The 22,556-nt window shown below is 40.7% G+C and overlaps 1 protein-coding gene across 12 annotated transcripts in view; it reads right to left on the minus strand.

Annotated features, from left to right (window-relative positions):
* Window positions 1-8,292: 8,292 nt before the first annotated feature.
* Window positions 8,293-22,556, minus strand: part of pcdh19 (protocadherin 19) — a 225,426-nt gene continuing 211,162 nt past the window's right edge. For all 12 annotated transcript variants that reach the window (XM_040119350.1, XM_040119348.1, XM_040119347.1 and 9 more), the window contains one exon: window positions 8,293-10,984. In XM_040119350.1, coding sequence (XP_039975284.1) covers window positions 10,425-10,984 — 560 coding nt within the window. In that variant the 3' untranslated portion in view covers window positions 8,293-10,424. The remainder of the gene's footprint in view (window positions 10,985-22,556) is intronic.

Below are 22,556 nucleotides of genomic sequence, written 5' to 3' on the forward strand. Positions count from 1 at the left end.
CATTTGACAATAAGAATATGATCTGTACTGAATGCGCATGCAGATTTCTTGCAGGCATGGTAAATCTAAAATGTGGCCACAATTGTTGCTAAATCTTCAGCTATTGTATGCTGAACCACAACATTTTACCGATACAATATTCACAGCATGGAGACATATACACTGCTGTGTTGACTATGCCAGTGTCGAGTAACAAATTATATAAACCACCCACAAGAAATCTGTGAAGATGTATTTGTGATGATGCAGCTACTCGCCACCGTGGCCAGAGCATACTCTTTCTATTCTAACGCTTCATTCCAGACACTATTTCATGTTCTCCTTTTGTGTTATGGGGAAATCTGTCTGGAACAATTTCCAAAATTTAGGCTCAACAAACACCATGTCCAATTTCTTCCACCAGCTGCACTAGAAACTACACACACCTGTAGTCAAAGCTCCAGGCGATCCATTCCCTTTTGTTCAGAGATTTAAATAACATAGAGAACAATAAGTAGCTTGCACTCTACACACCGTTCCAATTTCAGCTCTCTGAGTAATCTCGTATTCTTCTCTGCAGAATAGTGAAATCCATTCAACCCCTTCTTTGGCTCTTATAAGGAGTACAATAGTATCTATTTACAAAAGTGCTGTGTAAACATTATGCCTATGCAAATATGGTAACATTCTATTTGCATATAATGTTCTTAATTTGTTTCATATTTTGTGTAAGTATATATGTATATCGTGTTTGCACATTGTATGTTTATGTATCTATGTATACTGAGAAAATACATAAACAGATTATGTTCCCTCACATCTCCACCTTTTGTAAACTGACATTTGATTGGTTACTTGCTAGAGGAAACAAACATTAATTAATATTTGATCAGTATTGCATTGGTAGTGATATCAAACTGGCTGGTTGGGAGCTGAAGCACAACCAACTTTGTTGTGAGAAATGGGCTTTAGAATAAAGGTGTATTTTTGCAAAAGAAAATACATTTTGAACAAAAGAAAATACATTTTGAACAAAATGAATTTTCTTTTTGTGTCTATCAATTATGTTTTCTATCAACGTAATTAGGAAATACTAAATGCATTTGCAAATTGTTCACTGACTAAGTATTTCATTTGTTTTCCCTACAATAGAAGTCTGTTATTGTGCAGTGCAATAATAGCAAAAAAAAAAAAAAAAAAAATCAACATTTTTCATGGTTATGATTAGGCACTCAAAGCACTTGGTTAAGATTAGGGTATGACTCTGGTCTTGGTTAAACACTGTAAAAGTCAAAAGTGAGTTGACGCACGAGACATGACATATTTACTTTATTAATATTTAACCAAAAGCATGATATTCCCTTGCCTTAATCAAAGGGCTTTTTGCTGGCTAGATCTAACCAAGAACACAGCTGACTGAGAATAGCATGAGTATCATCATGGGGCATTTTCCAAGTATTATTGTAGACCCAAAGAGTATGTAATATGTTAAGATCCCTTCAGTATAAATGCCATTATATGATCTATAGAGTTACTTGGAATGCTGTAGTAGGGTAGTTTTGCATAAATTGCTGTTGGTCTTAGGAATACAGTTGAATAAAAAAAGGCAGATATAACTATCTCAATGCAGTTTTTTTTTGTGAACAATAAAAACTATAATGAATTATTTATAATAGTTCATAACCAATTTTTTTTGTATCACTCTTTTTTTTTTTTTTCCCAGTGCAGCTCAGAAAAAAAACATCCTTGTTCTGTCACAATGGGACATCACAGGCAATTTAATTAGGTGACATGCAAGACAAAACAAGTGGTTTTTATATTTCAGCTGCCAGCCTTTTATCTTTCTGCTGTTTAAATCACTTTGTTTGCTCTGCCAGCAGGAAAATACAGTATATCTTTCTTTAAGCACTATATGCCGTGTATACAAATGTCTTTTTTCCTTCTTTGAGCCATGCAGTAGATGCAGATAGGTAAGTGGGTATCTGCAGGGCTACAGTGCAACGGGAAACTGAACATTGTGACTGTCAATAGCATAACAGAAATACTGAAGCAGTAGGATTTAAGTTGAACAGAAAAAACACCTTTCTTAACAGGTAGGCAAGTTCACATGTGTGAGAGCAATACCTCTGTTTTGTCATATATAACCTTGTTACTGAGAGACACATTTTTGTTCTCCTGTTTGTAGTTGAAGGATCTTGTGTTGGGAAAGGGAAAAAAAAGCTATAGCCATGGAATGTTAATGTGTTTGTTAATTTGCAGTAATTTTTGCAGTAGAGCCTACAGCCATCATACTTAAAATTTATGCTCATGTAGTTACTGTCCCAACCTCCTAATTCCAAGTTGCTTAAACACGACAGGAGTTATTTAAGTAGACACACGAAGCCGGCTTCAAAGAGCTAATGTTGACAGAAACTTTGCATCGCCTCAGTTCTTCTGTAAAGGTCGTCAAAGAAAATAGCCAATGACCAGCTGACAACTAACATGCACACACATTCTGCTCCTGGGTGAGAGAAAATACTGTAACTGGTCAGTAGAATCTGTAATCTTGAAACTAACAGGGGGAAGACAAACTAAACAAACCTATCAGTCCGCTTTCAATATGTTTAATCTGTGTCAGTGTATGCTCAGGAAACCCATTGTCAGGAAGAGAAGCACATGCGAGACCGTCCAAAATGAGCCCATAGGTTGTCTGTGCAACCAGCTTTTTACAACCCATAGTTACGTTTTATTGTAAGGGGACCTCTAGTGGCTGTAGTAATTATGACATGTTTATTATCGTAACCATGATGACGAAGGTTTGGTGCGCCTGCCGCTGTAGTGGCACGATTTCAGGAGACGCGCCTATGGATTGCATGGGAGGGTAGGGACAAATGACATATGTGGTCGTTCAGGTTGGAGGACTTGTTGGAAAAGGCCGAGGCAAATCACTGACGACTGAATTCAACATTTTGAATCCACCGAGTGACTGCTCACGAGAACCAACCGTGCCGGCCACACTGTAGAAACTGATGTGCGATGGCTCTGAAGTGCTCATCTGCATTCGCCATTAGCTCAGTACTCGCAGAGTATTGAGTGCTACAGGCCTGCCTACCGACAAACTTATTTCCACTGTTGCATTCTTCGTAACCCGCACACACTGGGAGCATTATTTCCCCTGGCACTCACTGAAAATCGAGGGCAGAGAAACAAGCACTGAACTGTGCAAATTGTGCCGCTTGCTTAAAAACATTCTGTTATACAGTAGCAGAAAAATAAAAAGGTTAAAATCAATATGTCTTCAAATGCATACTAGATGATCAATAAAGCAGGTTAAATTGAGTTACAGTATGAGTCACACAGATGCAAAGAAAAAACTGTTGCAGTGTTGGAAAACACTTGGCTCAGTTTATATTTTGTCTAAAAATCTTCAGACCAAATGTAAGTTTATTGTCAAAAAAAACAAGAAACAGAACAACCGCTAGAAACACTTCAGAAAATAAAGACCTCTCACTCCCTCAAAGGTTTTTGAAGATATTGAATATTTTAGAGCATACCTCAGTTACCATGAGAACTGACATTTGAAGTGACATGCTCCTTTGGTTTTAGCTTTTCACAGCACATTTTAGTCTCACTTTGGGCTGCAATCCATCTTTCTGAATTACTGCAGTAGAGGAACAATTGATCCAATCTTCTTAGTTCCCTTTATATTCCTGGAAAAGGCCTCATACCACAGAGACAGAAAAACATATTTGAGATGGACTGAAAAATGGATTAAAATGGTTCCTAAAAAATTTTTAAACATTTGTACTGCTTACGAGTCCAACACAATTCAGTTGTTTTCTGTCACCCTGTTTCCCTCCAAAAGGGCAAGGGAGGTCAGGGAACGTACCTGTGCCAGGATAAAATAAATCATTGGCAAGCAGAGACTGTAGGTCAAATAATCACCCCTCCGATAATGCATGTCCATGGAGAGGACCAGTGAGATTCATTGCTGTGCTCCTGCTGACAATAATGGAGGCTTTCAAAGGCCACAGTCTTTAATTTCTAGTCCCTGCTATCAGCGTTTTTATCCTCCAGAGAGGGGGAGGTCAACTTCCCCTGTTCCACAGCCCCAGAGCCAGCATCCTGGGCATTAAGGGCTGAGAGAAGTGGCTGAGGTCACGCTGTGATTGCTGCTGGAGATGGCAGGCTAAGGGGTCTTGGGGCTCATCGGATCCCTTCTCAGACAAAGAGGCTTTACAGAGCAGCTCCCAGGTCAGTTTTATCAGGGCATCACTAATGGTTATGATATGATCTGTCTAGCATCACTTCCAATTAAAGCTTGCTGAGGGAATGCGGCAGCCACTGCTCCCCATCTCACTGATGGCTGAGTAGTGCTCATTGAATGTAGACTATTGTCTGAGCCGCTCATTTCAGCAGCGATCAAAGTTCCATTGTGACTACCCCAAAGAGAAGTGGCCACTGTCCAGGCCTATTAGATATGTAGTTGTGGTGGGGGGATGGAGAGGGTAATCAGTCTTTTTACTGATAGCAATGACCAGCCCACTTTGTCTTGTGACAAAGACTAACCTCTTAAATACAATGTAAAGCTATAACAAAAGGTTTTTCCTATTGTTTGGACAGCCTCTTCATAATATCTACAAACTTTCTCTGGCCTCACATTAGATTCTCTGAGCTAATATCACATTCTAAGACCTCACCACTTTAAAATGACTGCAGCACAGTCATAACAGTGGCAAAGTCTGAACTTGTCATCCGCAGTGCACCAAATGTCCGCCCAGGCCTAGACTGGGACCTGTGCAAATGTGGTGTGAGGACACATACAGGGTTAGGTGAACCCAGCTCTGGGCCGATTTGATCTCTCTCCAGCAGTGATGATAATCATCTTGCTTATAGGTGTGAATCCATGGAACAAAGCATTATCTGTTTGATAACTGGCCCAGAGACGATGTAAAGCCAAATGATTTAGGAAACTGGCCAAGGGAACTCTGAGAGAGATTAACAAAGAATGGCTGTCAAAGTAAAAGGGTCTTTTTCATGTTTGACCAAACTTATCTACCTTTTGACTCTGAAGTCTTGACCATTTCATGTGCTTTTCAGTGGAAGACAATTAGAGAAGAATCTGTGTCTCATTTGCATGCCTGAAATAAAATGAATTTGGCAAACTGCAGTGGACCAGGGAGAGAAAATGATCATCTGTAGATATAGTATTTGTGGCTGCAGGCATTCAAATAAACAACCTGATACTTTGCCATTTGACTTTCCACCTACATCAAATAACAGATAAAACTAAATGGGCCTATTATTCTGTAGCTACAGACAAAAGTAAGGTCTCCAAATGCCCTTAAAATTTGCCATTTCAGACCCCATCAGTTGACTATACTATGTTGGTAAACTTCTAATATTCAAAGGTTGCAACAGGTTTTGCGGCAGCAAGACAAAGCAAGATTTAGTACGGTACTTCACTTTGTCAGACATGTTGGCTGTCACCTAATCCCATGGTGAACCTCCACCAGAGGTTAGTGAATGGAGTAGTTGGTCATAATGAGGCAGGAGCAGCTGCAAGCCCTTTTGATAGAATGAGGTCACTAGAGTGACAAAGATCAGTGCGCCTGATTGGGGGTTGGTTGAGGGGAATCTCACTCAAAAGAACAGGCAGTGAACTATTTTGTTTTGAAGGAATGCGAGGCTGCAGGCCCTCCTGCTCCTTTTCAATGCATGTCTGTGTCAGAAATAAATCATTTTAATTGTTCTCTGATTCCCCCTCACCATTTTGCAAAATGATAATTGAAACATTAATAGGATGTTAATAGGATGTGTGTCCTGGTAACCTTTGATATAAATCTTGCTGTAATGGGTAATATTCTCCATGACCACCCTGAATCAGGAGTAATTAAATATGCGTGGACAAGCACCATGTGGGGGATTTACAAATACGGTTCTTGCATTGTTTGACCCAGATTCGGAAGACAAAGTTTTTTTAACATGAAGGTTTGAAAGAATAACTGCAATATCCTGCTACAAAGTTTTTCAGGTTAATGATAATGAGACTGGTTTCTTTAAAATGGATTTTAAAATGCTTACTTTGTCCTTCATTTGGAGGCAGGACCGTACCATTGGTTCAGGCGAGTTTGTTATGGAGACCCTGGGGTCTAAACACTGCTGAAAGGGCATGAGTAATTCATATGAGTGGGGCAGAGCTAGAATAGTGGTATTGCCCAAGAGAAGAGAACTTAGCTGGAAGAAACAAGATCCTCCTTACAGACTAATGGATGTGATAGCAAGTGCACTTTCAGACCAGCTTTCATGTTGGCTCCACCAGAGGGTAAAGAGGGAATGGCAAATTAATTATAGAAATGAAGCCAACCTCCTTTTCTTATCATAGAGGGCAGCTGTGTGGCAGCTGTTTTTTTCTTCTTCTCTGTCTACAGCAAAGGAATGTGCATATCCTGTCTTACATCAATTCACTGCTTCTCTTCATCAACCCATACAAACTTACTCAAGAGAAGGATCTGCTTTGTATTGGGGAGTTGCAAACTTTGAGAATTTCAAAGACATAGTTGTAGACTAGCAGAGAAAGATTAAGGCTCTGTTTTGCAAAGTTGACTAATAAATCAGTACTTTAAGTGGAATCTGGTGTTGTAATGGCATCACACTGCTGGCTTTGAAAGCACACTAACCACAGGCCATGTGTGAATCTCATTGACAGGCTACATGGTCTTGGTCACTGTCCGTATTGTAGTATTTTAAGAGATGTGTGGGATGTTAAATGTCTCAAAAATGGCACGTTTGACCCTCTCTAGAAAAATGATAAAGAGCACTACAATCAGAAATACACGCTAGCATACTCTGACCTCACATGCTGGGAGATTCCCATAGGTCTGCTATGGAAATAGTGGGAAAGAGCAACAGTGAATGCATGGAATACTGAAGGGGCAATATGTAAATATTTTGGTTTGAGGATTCAAAATGCATTAAGATTATCAACAGAATGTGAAGAAATAACAGTTTTGACGTTATGTCAAAGACGTCTATGTGCTGTGTTTGCAGAGATATCTTCTGAAGTTAGCATGCTAACCGGGTAGCGTGCTGCCTGCCCTCAGTGCAATGTGAGAGGATGAAGAAGTGGTAACTGCGAGAAGACTTTAGACCTGTGTCGCAGCCATCCTCTCTCGGCGACCTTCCTCCATTCTTTCCTCAAGCTCAACTGCTGATGGTGCTGCTCTAGCTGTTCTCCCTCTCCCTAGCCTTCCTTGATATCATGACAAATAGAATACACATCACTCCATATTTTATCATTCTCTTTTCAAGAACAGTTCTCCAACATTCACAGCATATTACAAATTATAAATGTATGACTACGAGGTGGAATTTGTCCTCCTTTGCTGGCTTATAAATTGTTCGAGTTAATTATTGGTCATTTCAATTATATTTTCTTTTTTTTTTTTTTGCCATGAAATCAGTTTGTCAAATGACTTCATTTCTCATGGGAACATTAGTGCTAACATTAGCAACCAATGCTAACTAGCTCAATTTTCCCAGTAGAAGTTTGGACAAGCTTGCTAACTTCCGCGATCCAAAGAAAGTATCAACTTAACAGTACAATGTCTCCCTCCAAATGTTAATCGTTGTAAAGGGACAGACTGTTTGAATTGCTAATGGTGTATATAACGAATGCTATGTAGGCTTGTTGAAAAAGGGGAAAAAATGACTCGTGTCAGTGTTTGTAGGCTATACAGGGCTATGATGTGACAATATACAGTATATGTAGTATAGGGACTGGATACTGGACTGGAATGAAAAGTACTCGTCAAGCGCACAGGACAAAACAGTTAGGGATGCATCACACAAATAAATACAACTTCTCTAGGCTGTTGGAAAGATTTATGATTATAAAACATCCATGAACTAAAAATTCATGTTGCAAAGGGTGACAGTTTACTTTGGATTCAGTTCGAAGTCTTCTCGCAACAATTTTACAGATGTTTCTATTATAAGGGTGATTTATGAAGAAAAATGATTGTTGGGCTACTGGGGATTTTTTTTGTCGCAATACCAAAAGTGGCCAGTATTCACAGCGTGTCCTGGCAAGGCCGGCCCTAGGATGTCAGTCAAATGCTGTCGTTGGAAGCGTTCTACTGGAGGCCTGAAGCTTAGACATTGTTTCCAACTACTGAGTCCAAAATTGGTTTTGTCCTCTTATGAAAAACTGAAAAATGTGCACAGTAGCTGCAGCATCATTTTACACAATAACCCAAAAAGCGAGGAGAGTTCAGATTCACTTCAACTTTAAAACCGACGTAAGTTGAGTAAAGACAAGGAAGCAAAACAGAGAACATTTAATAGTTTAATTATAAGCTGCTGTATACATTCAGTGAATATTCCGATTTTCATGTTGCCAGAAGCCATGGGTGAGACCAGCAAAACATTCAGCTACAAGATCTAGTTTGTTGTATGCAATTTGTCCATTTTCATTCATATTTTTCCACATTGTACATAGTTTACTGCAAAGCAACATAAAACCACATTGCCGATGTGCAACACGGTTCTCCCAAGACCTTAGTTCATTCAAACACAATTCCACCAGTCTGTTGTTGGGTGCTCATAGGAGGGGAGCACCCTGTTTATTCCGCTCTGGTCTCAACCTTATCTTCGAGATCAAGTGAACACAGATGGCAAAGGGTGACAGCAGTGCTGAGCAAAGCTATTCTGCACATCCGAATGCCCTCAGTCGAAGCTGAAAAAGTCTTGTCTAAACTTGATTGGATCCAATAGGAAAGCTGACTCATTAGACAGATATAATAGGTGGAACCCTGTTACCAGCTTGAAGAACACTGGGGGCCGTTCTTTTTCCTCCTTAGACACTAAGATTAAGCAACATCCTGCAGTCTTTAAGGTTTTGTTTGCATCTTTTTTGGTTTCTTTTGCTATCTCTCTCTAAGCTCTTTGAACTGACACACTAATGTTGGTGCTGAAATCGCTTTTTTTTTTGTTGGGTTTTTTTTTGTTTTTTTTTTGTCTTTTTACATTTTCTAGTAGCCCACACAGAAACTTGATGGCACAAGAACTGACCAATAAGAAACTCTTTACAACAAGGTAGACTGCAAGTCAACAGTTGCCAGGGGTCACACAGTAAACAAAAAATAATCCAAGTTCATTTCGAAAATAAAAAACAAATCAGGTTCAATATAAAAGCAAAAGACAAATGAACAAAAGCAAGTTAATTTCAAGTATAACTTACTCATAAAATAACTACACAGCATTAAATATTCTCATTATACATTTTTAAATTATTTATAAAATATATTTTGGCATATATGTTTTTTTTATTTTTGTGTTTGTGTAACAAACGCTACTGTAGCTTCAGTTGAACACCAATGTTTATTTGTTTTTTTCTCTTGAAACAAAACATTAAAGGGATTGTCACATAACAACAGGTTATTAAAAATGATAATAGTAAACCCTATACAGAGTTTCACATAGCAAGACATGAGTGACGATCCCTTCTATCCTAGCCCCATAGTCAAAAGTCAAAAAAAGTACAAGACCAGAGCACAAAGTTCTAATTTGTGCTCCACTGGCTACAATCAAGGTTGGGCACAGGAGATTTCAAAAGCAGTAAGTCTTTTTTTCATACAACTCAATTTGAACACAAGGATCGGTCTGTCCCACTTCCAGTGTTCAGAGCGGCTGGGCAGATAGTGACAGTTCATTTAGCTCCATCCGTGATAAAATATAAATACTGTAAAGACCTCACAGTCTGATGACACTAGGATGTCCTCGGGGATATGCCGAGAAGGTTTCCCTTATTAGTCAAGGAGAGGGGCAAATGGGAATGAAAGTCCTCCCTTTCCTTCTCCTGAATGCACTGAAAACTGTTGGAGTAAATTGAGGATATTTTTAGCTGAATCCTGTGTATATCTGTTGTCTTTTGTTACATTGACGGAGCTCACTATACAAAGGAACAAAGAGCGATTTTGGCAGCTAGAACACACTGCAAAACCAAAGAAGGCAAATATCAGTTTGTGATACAAAAGTAGTTCAAAAGGCATAACTGTACTTATGAACTGGCACCCCAGGTGTCCAAACATGTAGTGTCCTGCTTTGGCGCAAGGGCTGGAGAGCTTCACCGGCCATATCCATGCAGTCAACAGTAACCTGCCTGTCCACTCACTGCAGACTGATAGAAAGAAAACTGAACATAAAGCAAACAAGGAAAAAGTACTGCGACTACAACAAAGCCACATCCACTACCTCGGCTTGAGCACACAACTAGCCGCAGCATACTACAGTTCATCATCGTCAGCGTAAGCTGGTGCTTGAATATTGTATACTGCAAATGGGTGTGTCTCTCTACTTCCACAGCCTGACTTTCCTCTGTGTACACACAGCTATTGCGGGGTATATATATGTGAGTTTACACTGTATGTGTGTATGCATGTTGGTGTGTGTCATAGTGAAGCTCGCTAAAGCACAATGTCCTTCAGGCGTTTGCTGCTGGGGGATTCCTTGTCTCGGCCATCGTGGAGAAGCGTGTTGATCTCCCTGACAGCTGGCTCACTGTCCTTCCCCTCCGGCTGCCGCAGCAGGCTGTGGTTGGCGATTCGCTCTGCGTCGCGGCATTTCAGTGTGTTGTAGGCGGATGACGGCTTGGACACTGGGCTCTTCAGGTGCACAGGGGAAGTGATGGGGCTGGCTGCCTCACGCCCGTTGCCAGCTTCACGGACGGCCCCTCCATTGGCCTTGGGGCTACACACCTGAGACTCCTGAGTCCGCTTTCCCTTTATCTCTCCCCGTTCCACGTCCTCGGGCCCATCCTTGCCGAAGGTGGCAAAAGTCCTCTTAGCGGTGCCATCCTCATAGTGGGGCACATCCACCGTGGTGGCCTCGATGGACAAAGCGATGACATTACGGTTGTGCTCGGGTGACTTGGCACGTGCTGGGATTGGGACACGAGGCATCCAACAGCGGTCAGAGTGGCCCAGGATGCGACACTCATCCTGGCAGTGAAAGCCCTCACTGGGATCTGTGGGGGACAAAGAGAAAAACACCATCGTTAGCTTTGTCTGTAAAACCAGCTTGAATTTCAACTTTTATATTCATTTGCACACAGATCTCATAATGTTAATTCTCCCTCAGGGCCTTCATTTGATTTCGGTATGCCAAACCTGTCATGAAATAAAAAGAAAAACAATGCTGCATTTGTTTTTCCATTAAAACATCACAAGTTAAACATTACTGAATTATTTGCTTCGACTATTGCATTCCTGCATCAGCTCAAGATTGCAGGCCTGTTAAAACTACTCACTGATAACAAGAGTTGGACGTTCGGGTACTTCTAATATGTGAATTAAATGATGTATTGTTGAATCAAAAGTCCACTTGCTGCTCTTGTATAATTTGGTCTTCTGTAGCAACACTAAATGAAAGGCAGGTTTAAAAAGTGCAATCAGATGTCTCAGAGAGACACACCAGACATGTTGCGGTGTTCTTGCCTGGTTCATCTCTCTCTCTCCCTTTCTGTCTCTATCGTCTGGCACCGAGTTATAAATATGTAATGATGTTTAAAGCTGGAGTGAAAAAAAGATTTGTCTGAGTCTGTATGACTGCACTCTTTCGTACTTTGTTGTAATTTTTAATAATTAATTTTTTTGTCCTCATGTTTTTTAGTAATTCACATATACACTTTAATTGCCCCAAAAGCAGGTGCTAGAAATCTTTTAAATCATTAAAACATTATTTCACTTGTCCTTCAATGGTCTAAAAAAAAAAAAAATGCTGATCCTGATAATCAAGATTAATAGAACACCCTTTCAAATTTTTCAGCCCTCGAAAACATAATTCATTTTCCAAAATCTCTCTATGCCACTGTGCTGTTGTGTTTTACACCACTCCAATCTTTAGAAAATTTTTGCCACGCAGATATGCAATGACACTTTTCCGAGCTCCCCTACTGCTTGTTTCACTTCTAGCGAGAGTCATCCTCCGTTCCAGAGGCCCAAGGTGACAAGAGGGGATTGTGAGAGGGATTGCCATTGACCCAAATGCATAAGCTTACATCTGGCAATCGCAGCTTGACAGATCACCTAATTAAAATCACTAATGATCTGTTTTTCTCCCTTCTTTCCTGCACTCATGAGAGGCACCTCTGCTTAGGCCCTGGGGATCGATATTTAAAGATTGGAGACAGGCTTTTCAGGGCCAGATATGCCAGAGCTGTCTCTCATAAAGTATAATCTGATGAGACTGACAGATAATGTGGTGACTAAATGACTGAATGAATGAGTAAAGGGTATCATGGGCTGTTTGAACCGAAAAATGGAAAAGTAGAGTTCTGGAGCAATCATCTTGCCTGAAGGCAGAAAAACATAAACACCAGCACCAAGACCGCAGTCGATGAGCGTCCAATGTCTCCATGAATGCTTCATAGTGAGACAGGGGCGGCACAGAATTATCTTCTTTTCGTTATTTGTGTCTAAATGCACATAAAGAGACACTGACACAGACAGCAATGGCATTCTTTGCAATAAATGCAGCTTCAGACACCCCCTTCCTTACAAGGGACAGCATTGTAATAAGCACCTCTAATGTAGAGTCATGTAAACACACGTTAACATCTTACAGGTTTTTCTTTCAGGGTGAAAATGTTAACTTTATGAAATATTACTACACACTATTATCCACATCATCCACACTGCAACATACATAGGCAGTTTGGTAAAATATCTACACAGCTAAAATCATTTGATGGGGCTGAAAAGCAAGAATGAGCAAACTGAATATATTTTCCACGAGTTGCCCTCCTGTATGTATGTAAATTTGCATGAATACTGATTGGTCCAAGGAACTGCACTGGCGGCAATCAAGGAGACAAAAGGCATGAAGCTGGGGTTTTTGTTTAAACAGAAGGGATCCAATCAGAGTCTAATAATGTAATCACAACAGAAAGTCTTTACCAGGTACCAGGAACATAATGGTGAGCGATGAATTTAAAAAAAAAACATGCCCTCTTCACACTAGATTAGATTGTCCACTGCAACAGTATTTTTTAAAGCCCTTTCAAATCCCATGTTCTTTTTTAATCCTATGTCCCATGGCTTTTTCGTTAACTGTATTTTGAACTTGCCCCTTTTGGATGCCTTTTCTTCAATAGATTGCAAACAATAAAGATGCTTTAGACGGTCAATATTTCAGTCATAGTAGCAATGTATAGTCTATTTGGAAAGATTATATTTTAATACTTGCTGGCATCGAAAAACTCTATATGTAATCTGCATTTTAAAGTTGCAACATAAATTTTAAACTTGCAATAAAAAACACACTATCTGCAAGACTTCAGCCTTGTATTCAGTAATCTGAAAATTCTCGCTAAATCTTGTTTGACATGTTCGACAAAGTAGATCTTTTTCTCCACTGATTAAAGATTTGCAGGCATCTTGGTAATGAATGCAATTTCCTCTAAATACTTTGGCTTTTTTCTATAGCCTGAAGCACTTTCTAAAGCATGAAAAGCCTCGAGGCACAAAGAAATATACACAGGTTTTATGCTCTCTGCTTAGCAGTGCAGGCATATGCAGTGAATGCCATTTTCTCTCCTTTCCTTTAGGGGACTATGGGAGAGCAACTGGGTTGTAAATGACATTGTTATGAAAGCTAAGAGCCATTAACACTCACGCATCCTGCCTCTGCTCAGAGCTTCATAAAACGCAGATGTTTCTCTTTAAGACCCACAAAAAATGGAGGAGACAAGATTTAAATAATAAAGTGACAGGACATCGATCTCTAACAAAACACAACCTCCACCAATTCCAAAGAAACGAACAAACTGTAATAGTAAGAGATGAATTAATGGCCTTTACAGCATTAGTAAATTTTAGAAGTCAAGGACTACAGAATAAAAGACACAGAATGAAAGACAGTGAAGGCACCGCTGTGAATGTGTATTCATAGTCATCAGGAAAATAAGCCTGCCAATCAGTTCCAGGAAAAGACTTAAAGTACAGTACAGAGCAGGATGTCATTGGGAACATTTCCTGTCTACGATTTAATACCTTTTAATTACTGAGGGAGCTCCATCGGGAGGTGGAGCCTGCCCGTGTTTTTTTTCGGTCTTCCACATTAAAATACAAACAGTTTAATGGCAGCGGAGGCAAAAAATCTATGAATCATGTTGCACAATGCTGCTATCAAATCAGACACACTGCACTTTAATACTGAATTAAGGTCTAAAGACTGGAAAAGGCACTAGGGAGCACTTTATATATGTACTGATGTGGATGACTTTGGAAAATAATAAATACTGCCACTTCAAATACAAAAGCCAAATTCTCCTGATAGTGCTGGCCATGTTTTTCTGTTTGTAGTTACCTGAAATAGCATCTCTTTTCATCAGCACGGGGAGAAAACCCACACGTTCCCTGCCATTTCATCTCGCATCGGCATCCTGCCAGCAGCTGATTCAATCCTGTCTGTTTCTCTCAATCAAATGAAGGCGTCCTAACTTAAAGTTACAGCGGACAGATCTTCAGCTTAAGCATGGGGATCCCACAACCTGACAAGCTCATTACTCAGTTTACCCTTGTGCACTGCATATGATGATCCCTTCATGTTATACAGCTGGAGGTGCTATTTGTTTGTTGCTAATGTAGCAAAAAAAGAGGAATCAGCAAAAGACTAAAACCCCCTGACACAAAAGGGAAGGGATTTGTTCACTGAGAGAGGCAACTCCCCGAATAACTCCCTGAGCTTTCGCCAGCTATTTTGTGTCCTGTCTGGCTAACACATGGAGCCTGGCTTGGAAAACACAAACGCGTTTCCCTCCAAAAGTAGCACACACAGCCTCAAGGTTGAAAACAGTGATGTAATCCCATAAAATGAGTGTAAGCAGCCACAAGAAAGACAAGGCCAGATCGGAGGGCCAGAGATGGGGTTGAGTGGATGTGAACCCAGATTCAGGTGATAAGATCTTCATTCTGTTTTTCTTAGTTTAACCGGGACCATGACGCGATCGGGACTTGGGCTATGACACAATTCAGTCAGTTTGGTTTTACAGCATGATGAACTGTAAAACGAATTTGGAACAGCAGTGTGACATGATTAATCATTTTACAAAGAATGTCCGCCACTTTTGGCTTAAACTGCTTTTTTGTATTTCCTGTGTATGCTGACATTTTTGTTGTAGCAGCAACAATAATTGTCCTGATTCTGCTTGTCATATGAAAATAGATACTCCTGAACAGACATGCAGGCAGTTTAATGAAGACGTTACTGTGATGTCGCAGTTTTGAAAGAAAATAATTTAAAACAATTTAAACCCAGATATACTTTATTTGAGGCATGCACAGACTCTACCTATCCTCTTTGATTTGCCTTGCTTTCCTGTTTTTTCCTCACTGTCTCTGATATTAAACCCTATCAAAATGCTGTGACAAAGCTATCAAATATAGTATGTCTGTAGTCTTAAAAGACAATTATTCAGCTCTGGTGATTGAAAAATCCAACAGCAGCTCTAGCATTGCGTCTCTTTTCATTTTTGTGTGAGACGACTCGTATAAAATCCAATAGCATTCGATCTACAGAAAGTTAAATAAAGGTGGCTGCACCCCTTCTGACCCTTGCTGAGGAGAGCCTGGGAGCAAACAGTCCCTTCCATGTCTGAGTGGTCTACAGAAGGTTTTCATTTCCTGCTAAAATGCCATCCATTTTTCAGCTCTCATCTTGGTATTCTAGTGTATCTTTTGACAGTGAGATGGCTGTTTTCTAATTGCTCTCCATATTAATTTTCCATCCTGGCAGTCACATGGCAAAGATTGATTAAATCTAAATTGCTACTACAGAGTCTTGATGGAGCCTGTGATGCAGAAGCTGATGTAAGTATCAGAGGGGATGAAAATTCAGAAAATATGGCAGCAGCAGAATAGAGGGTGACCGTGTGGTTGGTTGTTGCTCGGAGTACAAAGCAAGCTCGAGACCTAACAGGCTTGGCCCTGCCTGATGCTAACACTGGGGATGAAGCTTACCGTGTAGTCTGCCCCTAACTACAGCAGAGGACAGTTCTACGGCCAGCTGAGGCTGAGGCCTGTCCAAGCAGCCTCCTACACTACTCACCAGGGAGAGTCCAAGCACTGCTGTCACCCCCAGCCAGCCAATTCAGTCTGTGGACCATAAATCAGCCTGGAGGCCTGGCTCCTGCGGGAGCGGCAAGATGGAGTGTGATAGTCTTGTTTTTACAAACAGTAGAGGGGCACCCTTGCTGCACCACGCAAGCCATCATTCTCTACACAGCACCGAGTCCTCTCCTTCTCCCCATAGCATCTGGTTCAGTCACATCAAGCCCTGCACCCCCCCCCCCATCCCAACACAGATTCATCCCTTGCAGCTCCCCACACGAGCCCATCCTTTATGCTTCTCCTCCTTCTGTCCTCCTTTCCGTATCCAGTCCAGCATCGGTATTGCTGTCTCACGTACATTGGTGTAATTAAATAAATCCTTTGCCCCAAAATCTCTTGCTCTCACCTCTGCCTATCTGACCAGAATTCCTTCTACTCTCCCAGTCAAATATTAATTGTTGAGGAAATTAAGACTCACTGGTCCGGTTTTTTTTTCTTACCATTATCATATGGCTTGTGAAGCCAGGAGTTTATGTGGCCCTGGTTATATTTTGGAGCTTTAGTCCCAGTCAATTCATCAAGAGCAAATTCACTGTCTAATCCACCGAGCACTGCAGAGAGTGTCTGACAGCTTGTCACTTCTACTAGGCCTGCCTGTGTCCTCCCAAAAGCTAATGCAAAATGGCAAGTTTACTTCATTTTGATCTAGTTTTACATTTGCTGTTCTTTATAAGCATTTGTCGATAATTGTTTTACAATCTAACAACGGTTCAAACCAAATCCCGCAAATGTTTACTTCCGTTGTCTCTGTTCCCTCCCACACTGCTGCCCCATCCAGCCCAGCCTGTGCATTTTATAGCAGGTCCTGGTATAAAGAATGAATTTCCAAACTGGTGTTGACAAACAATGCACTAGCTTCTAAATTGGTACAAACAGCATCTGTTTAACAGCTGTGTAACAGCAGCGGGAGGAAAAAAAGCAATCGCTATGCTGTTTTATAAATCACTATGTCAACACAGAGCACAGTTTTGTTCAAAAGCAGGACCACTAGCCAATGGACTGCTTGATGTAGCGGAAACGTTGCGTGATGGTTGCCATGATGACATACGTGGGTGGGCTGGTTTCAACGCCCCGGCAACAAATACTATTTTGCTGAGAGGATTCTCTAACCTTATTGTGCCCTGCTCCCACCATCACTGGCTCCTAGAGGTTGTGCTGTTTCAGGAACCGTTTTTTAAGGCTCTAGAAGCATTACCCTTGACTCCTATCATGACATGTCCAATGCTTGGAGGGGCCGGCTTTACAATGATCAGATCTTGTGTGATCTGTACGTTTTTTTTAGACCAGCCAAGATCACAATTCATGCCCTGGTTTTCATACATTACATGACCCAGTGACTGTTTAACTCTCTCAACAGGCACTCTGAACTGGATTTAACACAGACAGAAAGACACAGAGACCCAAGCCTGGCTGCATATGGCTGAACTTGGCTAAACAGGAAAAAAAAAAAAAGATGTTGCAGAGAGGCTCCCAAGATAGGCAACAGCACTGATACAACACACGGACAAATGTGTCCACAAAATACCAGCTTCTGGGCTGGGGAAGCTGGTATCATGTCGGCCTGAACAGTGCTCAACTGTTCATCCACACTGCCAATCCAGCAACAAGCAGACACTTGGTAGAGAGGCATTCTTCCTGTGTGCAAGTCCATACTTGAAATACTGATAATTATGATGGAAAAGTAACCACCGAACAGATTCTGTTCAGGTTTTTGTTTGTGTCAAATTACAGCACTTAGAGCAAACTACTTATAATGTTGCCTTTCAAAACTTTGTACCTTTCTACCCAGAAGGGGTTAGATTGTTATTTTTAAAAAGTTATTTTACAGGTTTTGGGGATGTGGCTATGCAGTTGGATTTGATGATCAACTATGAAAAAATAAAGCACATGGGTTATAACATCATTTTCACAGTTTTATTTGACAAAAATGTCATGTCACATGTACATGTACGTTATTAACCAAAAACCAGTAAGCAATTAACTAAAATAAATAAATCCACATTTTCCTTGTGAATGCAATATGATGGTGAGAGGTTCATTAAGTGTATTTCGGTTAAAGGCTTGGGTTTATGTACATACAGCTAATAACTGCAAATTGTAATGGAACTTGTAATATGTCTGTGCTTTCCTCTGCAACAAGATAATGATGCCAAACATATCGTTGTCATTGGAATAAGAAATCAGCTTAATAAGTTTGTGGTAGTAAATTAGATAATTTTGTGGCCACATATAACATTTCCAAGAAAAACTAATCAGGGATGTTATTCCGTGATGTACTTCATCACATAAAATTCGCATTTGGGTTAGAAGTATTTTAAAGGGATAATTATTTTAAAGTATGAGAGATTCAGGATGAAAAAGAATGCAATTAAAGTGAAAATTAAACTGCAAATTTAGCTCATCTTACTCACATAATTTGATATATTTCCAGTTAAAATCGGAAATTGTGGTGAAACATCACACAGAAAGAAATCATTGAAAAGTGTCAAAAGGCAAATGAGCAAAGAGAATGGTAATCTTATTTGATTGGAGGGGCACTGATTGTTGAAAAGAGAACGTCCAAAGGCACACTTCTATTTATTCCAGGAGTATGATTTTTTCTTTCATCATTTGAAGGCACCAGTTTTGAGACACAATTACTGTACTTAATAATCAGGGTGAATAAATCTCAAGTAGTTAAGCAATGGTCTTAAGAATACAAACAATTAGTGAAGAAGATTAACTAAGTGAACATATAGTAATTAAATTAAATCATATTTGCCCACAACCACAGTACAATGCACTCCCAAAACTTAGCACAGCAGTCCCAGTTGCAGATCTGCCCACTCTGCCATCCAAGACAGCCAGACCGCCTGCCTGCCTCTGTGTGCTCGGCTCGTTTCCTCTACAATGCGTCGGCAAAGGACATCTTTAAATACACTGGAACAAATGCAGCATTTCTGTGTTTAAGCTTGACCGAGCTAGCAAGCTAATTTGCTCCTAAACCCTTGAGTCTGGTAGAAGCAAGGGGGGCAGAAACAGACTCTTAAATTACCTCTGTGAATGGGGTTGGGGGAGTGTTTGGGGGGGGGGCTATGGACTCCGATCACTGATGTCAAAAGTATGAGGAAAAATTTTTTTCAGGTGAATCGCTGAGGTCACTTTACCTTATTTTGAGTAAACCACGAGTGACAATTATATTTCTGAAACCGAATCTAGAAGTGTGTTATCAGCTGCAGTTAATCCCCATTAAACAAGTATAAGGGTTTCAGAAATTCTAATGGGCATGGGAGAAAAACACAAGCTGCAAATGTCAGGGAAATATAACACTAGATAATGGAAAGCAATGGTTTGTGTGGCATTAAGCTCTTCCTTAATAAACAAGAAGTCCATGACAAATTAGAGATGTTTCACCAACACCAATATTTCTATTTGTGAATCCACATTTTCATCCCTACAGTCAAAAAACAAAATGAGTCATGTGTGGGGAAACAGATTTATGATTTAATTAATTAGAAATATATATTATGTAAACACTATACAACGCGCTGTCAATGTGTCGAGGTCCATACAACTGGGGAAAACTGGGGACAGTACACCGGGCAGCATACCAATATCTTAGGATTTCCTCTCTCACTGTGAGCCTCTGCTTTGCCTCAAAAGAGTGGCCTTACATAATTAATATAATGTGGCTTCTCATTCAGTCATGTTCACTTTGTGTCAGCCAGGACTATGTGTTTTATATTCCATTTTATCTTGCCGCAGAAGCACCAGCGTGGTTCTCATTTTCTTCTTTTTTTCCAATTTTTCTTCCTTTCAAAGACAAATCCACTTGTCCCTTTTCCCGACAGTATTAAGAACCTCTGGAAGTAGGACACTCGAACATGGTGAGTGTGGTAGTATGTAGTTTGATGGGCAGGTTTAGCTCAGCATACAGAAACATATACTGTATGAGTGGGTGGGCCACCTTGGGACACTGATCATGGTTTGAAAAGACAGTCTCCCTGTTTCCCACTGAACCAGATTGACAGCGTCACTCAGGGACAAGCAGCAAATAAAAGAAATAAGGAAAACACAGCAAGGCCCTTGCTGTGTGGAGATGCATTAGATTTACACCTGCTGGGAAGAGGAAAAGGCAAGAGGGTGGCCTTTGTAACACTTTCTATTTCCCTGTCACAAAGGCCATTCTGGTTGGCAAGGGCGAGGCATGCTGATTCTCTCCCTGGTTCTCCATTATTCACCCCAGTGAGGACTGCACCACGGTAGCACTCAATATCAGACAGTCAGGACCAATGTCCGTAGCATTAGCCACCCACCATCCAGTGCTACACTATATAGAGGATTGTCACCAGTGAGGCAGTCCATGAGAAGAGCTGCAACTCCTATCTAAGACACACAGACTGAAATGGAGGTGGGAGCCTGGACTGTAGAATAAAGAAGGAACTAATAGCCACATCTTTTTTGATTTGAAGAACATGACAATAGCATACATAAGGACGATGGCAGGGGTCTGACACAGTGGTAGTAATTGGATTTCTCAGGCCCTGTGCCCACTCATGATAACATGCTGAGCTGCGACATGAAAAGTCCTTATGTGTGGCAAGGGAGCAAGGTGCAGCAGAGTGGAAGTGACAGGTGTCAAAGATCCAATTCCCTCGCTCCTCTCGATCCTCGAGTTCCTTTTTCTCTGGAGACAACTGAGGAACAACCTGCCCTGTGGTAAAGCCAAACACCGAGCTTGACATTCAGTTGCAAATCCAAGCTAGTTAAAACTATGTAGAGTGCCGCGGAGGAGCTGGAGAGGAGAAGGATCGCAGGAGTGGGTGGGGGGCTGGCATTACTGTGGATATAAGAGGTCACGGCCTGATTGCCTGCTTTATTTATTTTCTGATGCTAATGTGAGCGGAATGCAGAAGGAGCACAGGATTTCCAAGATGTGCTGGAAAACACACAAAGGAGCTTGAGAGCCCCACTGCAGACCTTATAGATGTTGGGGGGGTGGTGCAGTGTCTGGCCACAGTTCCCTCCTCCGTCCTCCGCATGCATTCTGGCCTCAGCTTTAACAAGGATTGCATGAGAACAGGCACATCATTAAAGAGAGAGTTTCCTGTCTGCCATTAAACTTAATAGCTGACCTTTCCCATTACCTTTTTCCTTAACTTTAAGGAGGTGGGGGACAGTGGGGTTTGAAAAGTGACATTTGGCTAGCAAGATGCATCCACTGAGTGAATTCTGTCCCTCAGTTAATTATACATAGAAAGAAACAACAGTGAAGCGTCCGGGAATTTAATGAATGTATATTTGCAGACTATTTCTGTAAATAAACATGTAATTAATGTAATAGTTACTGTTGTATTTACATTGTTCTCACTAACCTGATTTATGCAATATGATAATTAGGTTAATGCCAAGAAAGATTTGTGGTAGCCTAAAGGAAACATCTTATTAGCGGTACCATACAAAAATGAAGGGACTTTGTGAATAACATTTTTAATGCTGATGAATTTACTTTAATTTGATTATCTGCCACCGCCAGCTACGCCACAATGTAGGAACACCACTCTGCATCCTGTTCAGCTCTTGACCTTTCTCACACATTAACAGAGTCAAAACAGGCAGAAATCTGACTACGGAGCACGTACGCCACAGTACTTCAGATGGACTAGCAAACTCTGTGGTGTTTTAATCTTTATTCAACTAAGATGACCCTGTTAAGTTCAGTAGCAATATGTGTATCCCTAATGTGAATTACTCGTGTGCATGTTAATTCATTAAATAAGGAATACCCAGAGCACAGAGGTTTAAAAGACTGAGAAGGCCTTGAATATGAAGACGTGTTGAAAGACAAAGTGCAGGTAAGATCTAGTGGAGATCGGGGGCCAAGAAAAGGCCATGGGAGGCTCCCTGGGTTACCACAAACCTCAGCGGGTCCCCCCTCTCCGTTACCGTGCCTTCACTCTCTCATCAATAGTTTATAATCTTGGTCACTAGCAGCCACAACGTGCCTCCCACTATTGAGACCTTCTCAAAATGTTGAATTACAACATAGTGAGCTCATCCCTGCAAGTTCATTTAGGGGACATTGAAGAACACTGACACTAATTGGTGAATGAAAGATAGTAATGATAGAGGTGGTTTGGATGACTTCTCTTTAACCTCCGTTTAACTTCTGCTGAGGATAAATCCGAAGAGCAAATTCTGTCATGCAGTGTTTTACAGTATGTGCCGGGTCTTTGGAAGAGAAATTCTGCATTTCAACAGCTATGAAATGTTACAGAATAAATCATTCTCACTGAATATAAATGAGCAGAGCAAAATATGGAAATATTATAGCAGTATGCCTGAGGTAGTAACCTTTTGTTGCCACAACTGAGGAGGACGACATAACTTTACATATATCTGCTACATATTCCATCTGAGTTATAATGTTGTCAAGAGAAACAAGGTGAT

The sequence above is a fragment of the Xiphias gladius genome, chromosome 23 (genome assembly GCF_016859285.1).
Source record: "Xiphias gladius isolate SHS-SW01 ecotype Sanya breed wild chromosome 23, ASM1685928v1, whole genome shotgun sequence".
In the NCBI taxonomy this organism is placed as follows: Eukaryota; Metazoa; Chordata; class Actinopteri; order Istiophoriformes; family Xiphiidae; genus Xiphias; species Xiphias gladius.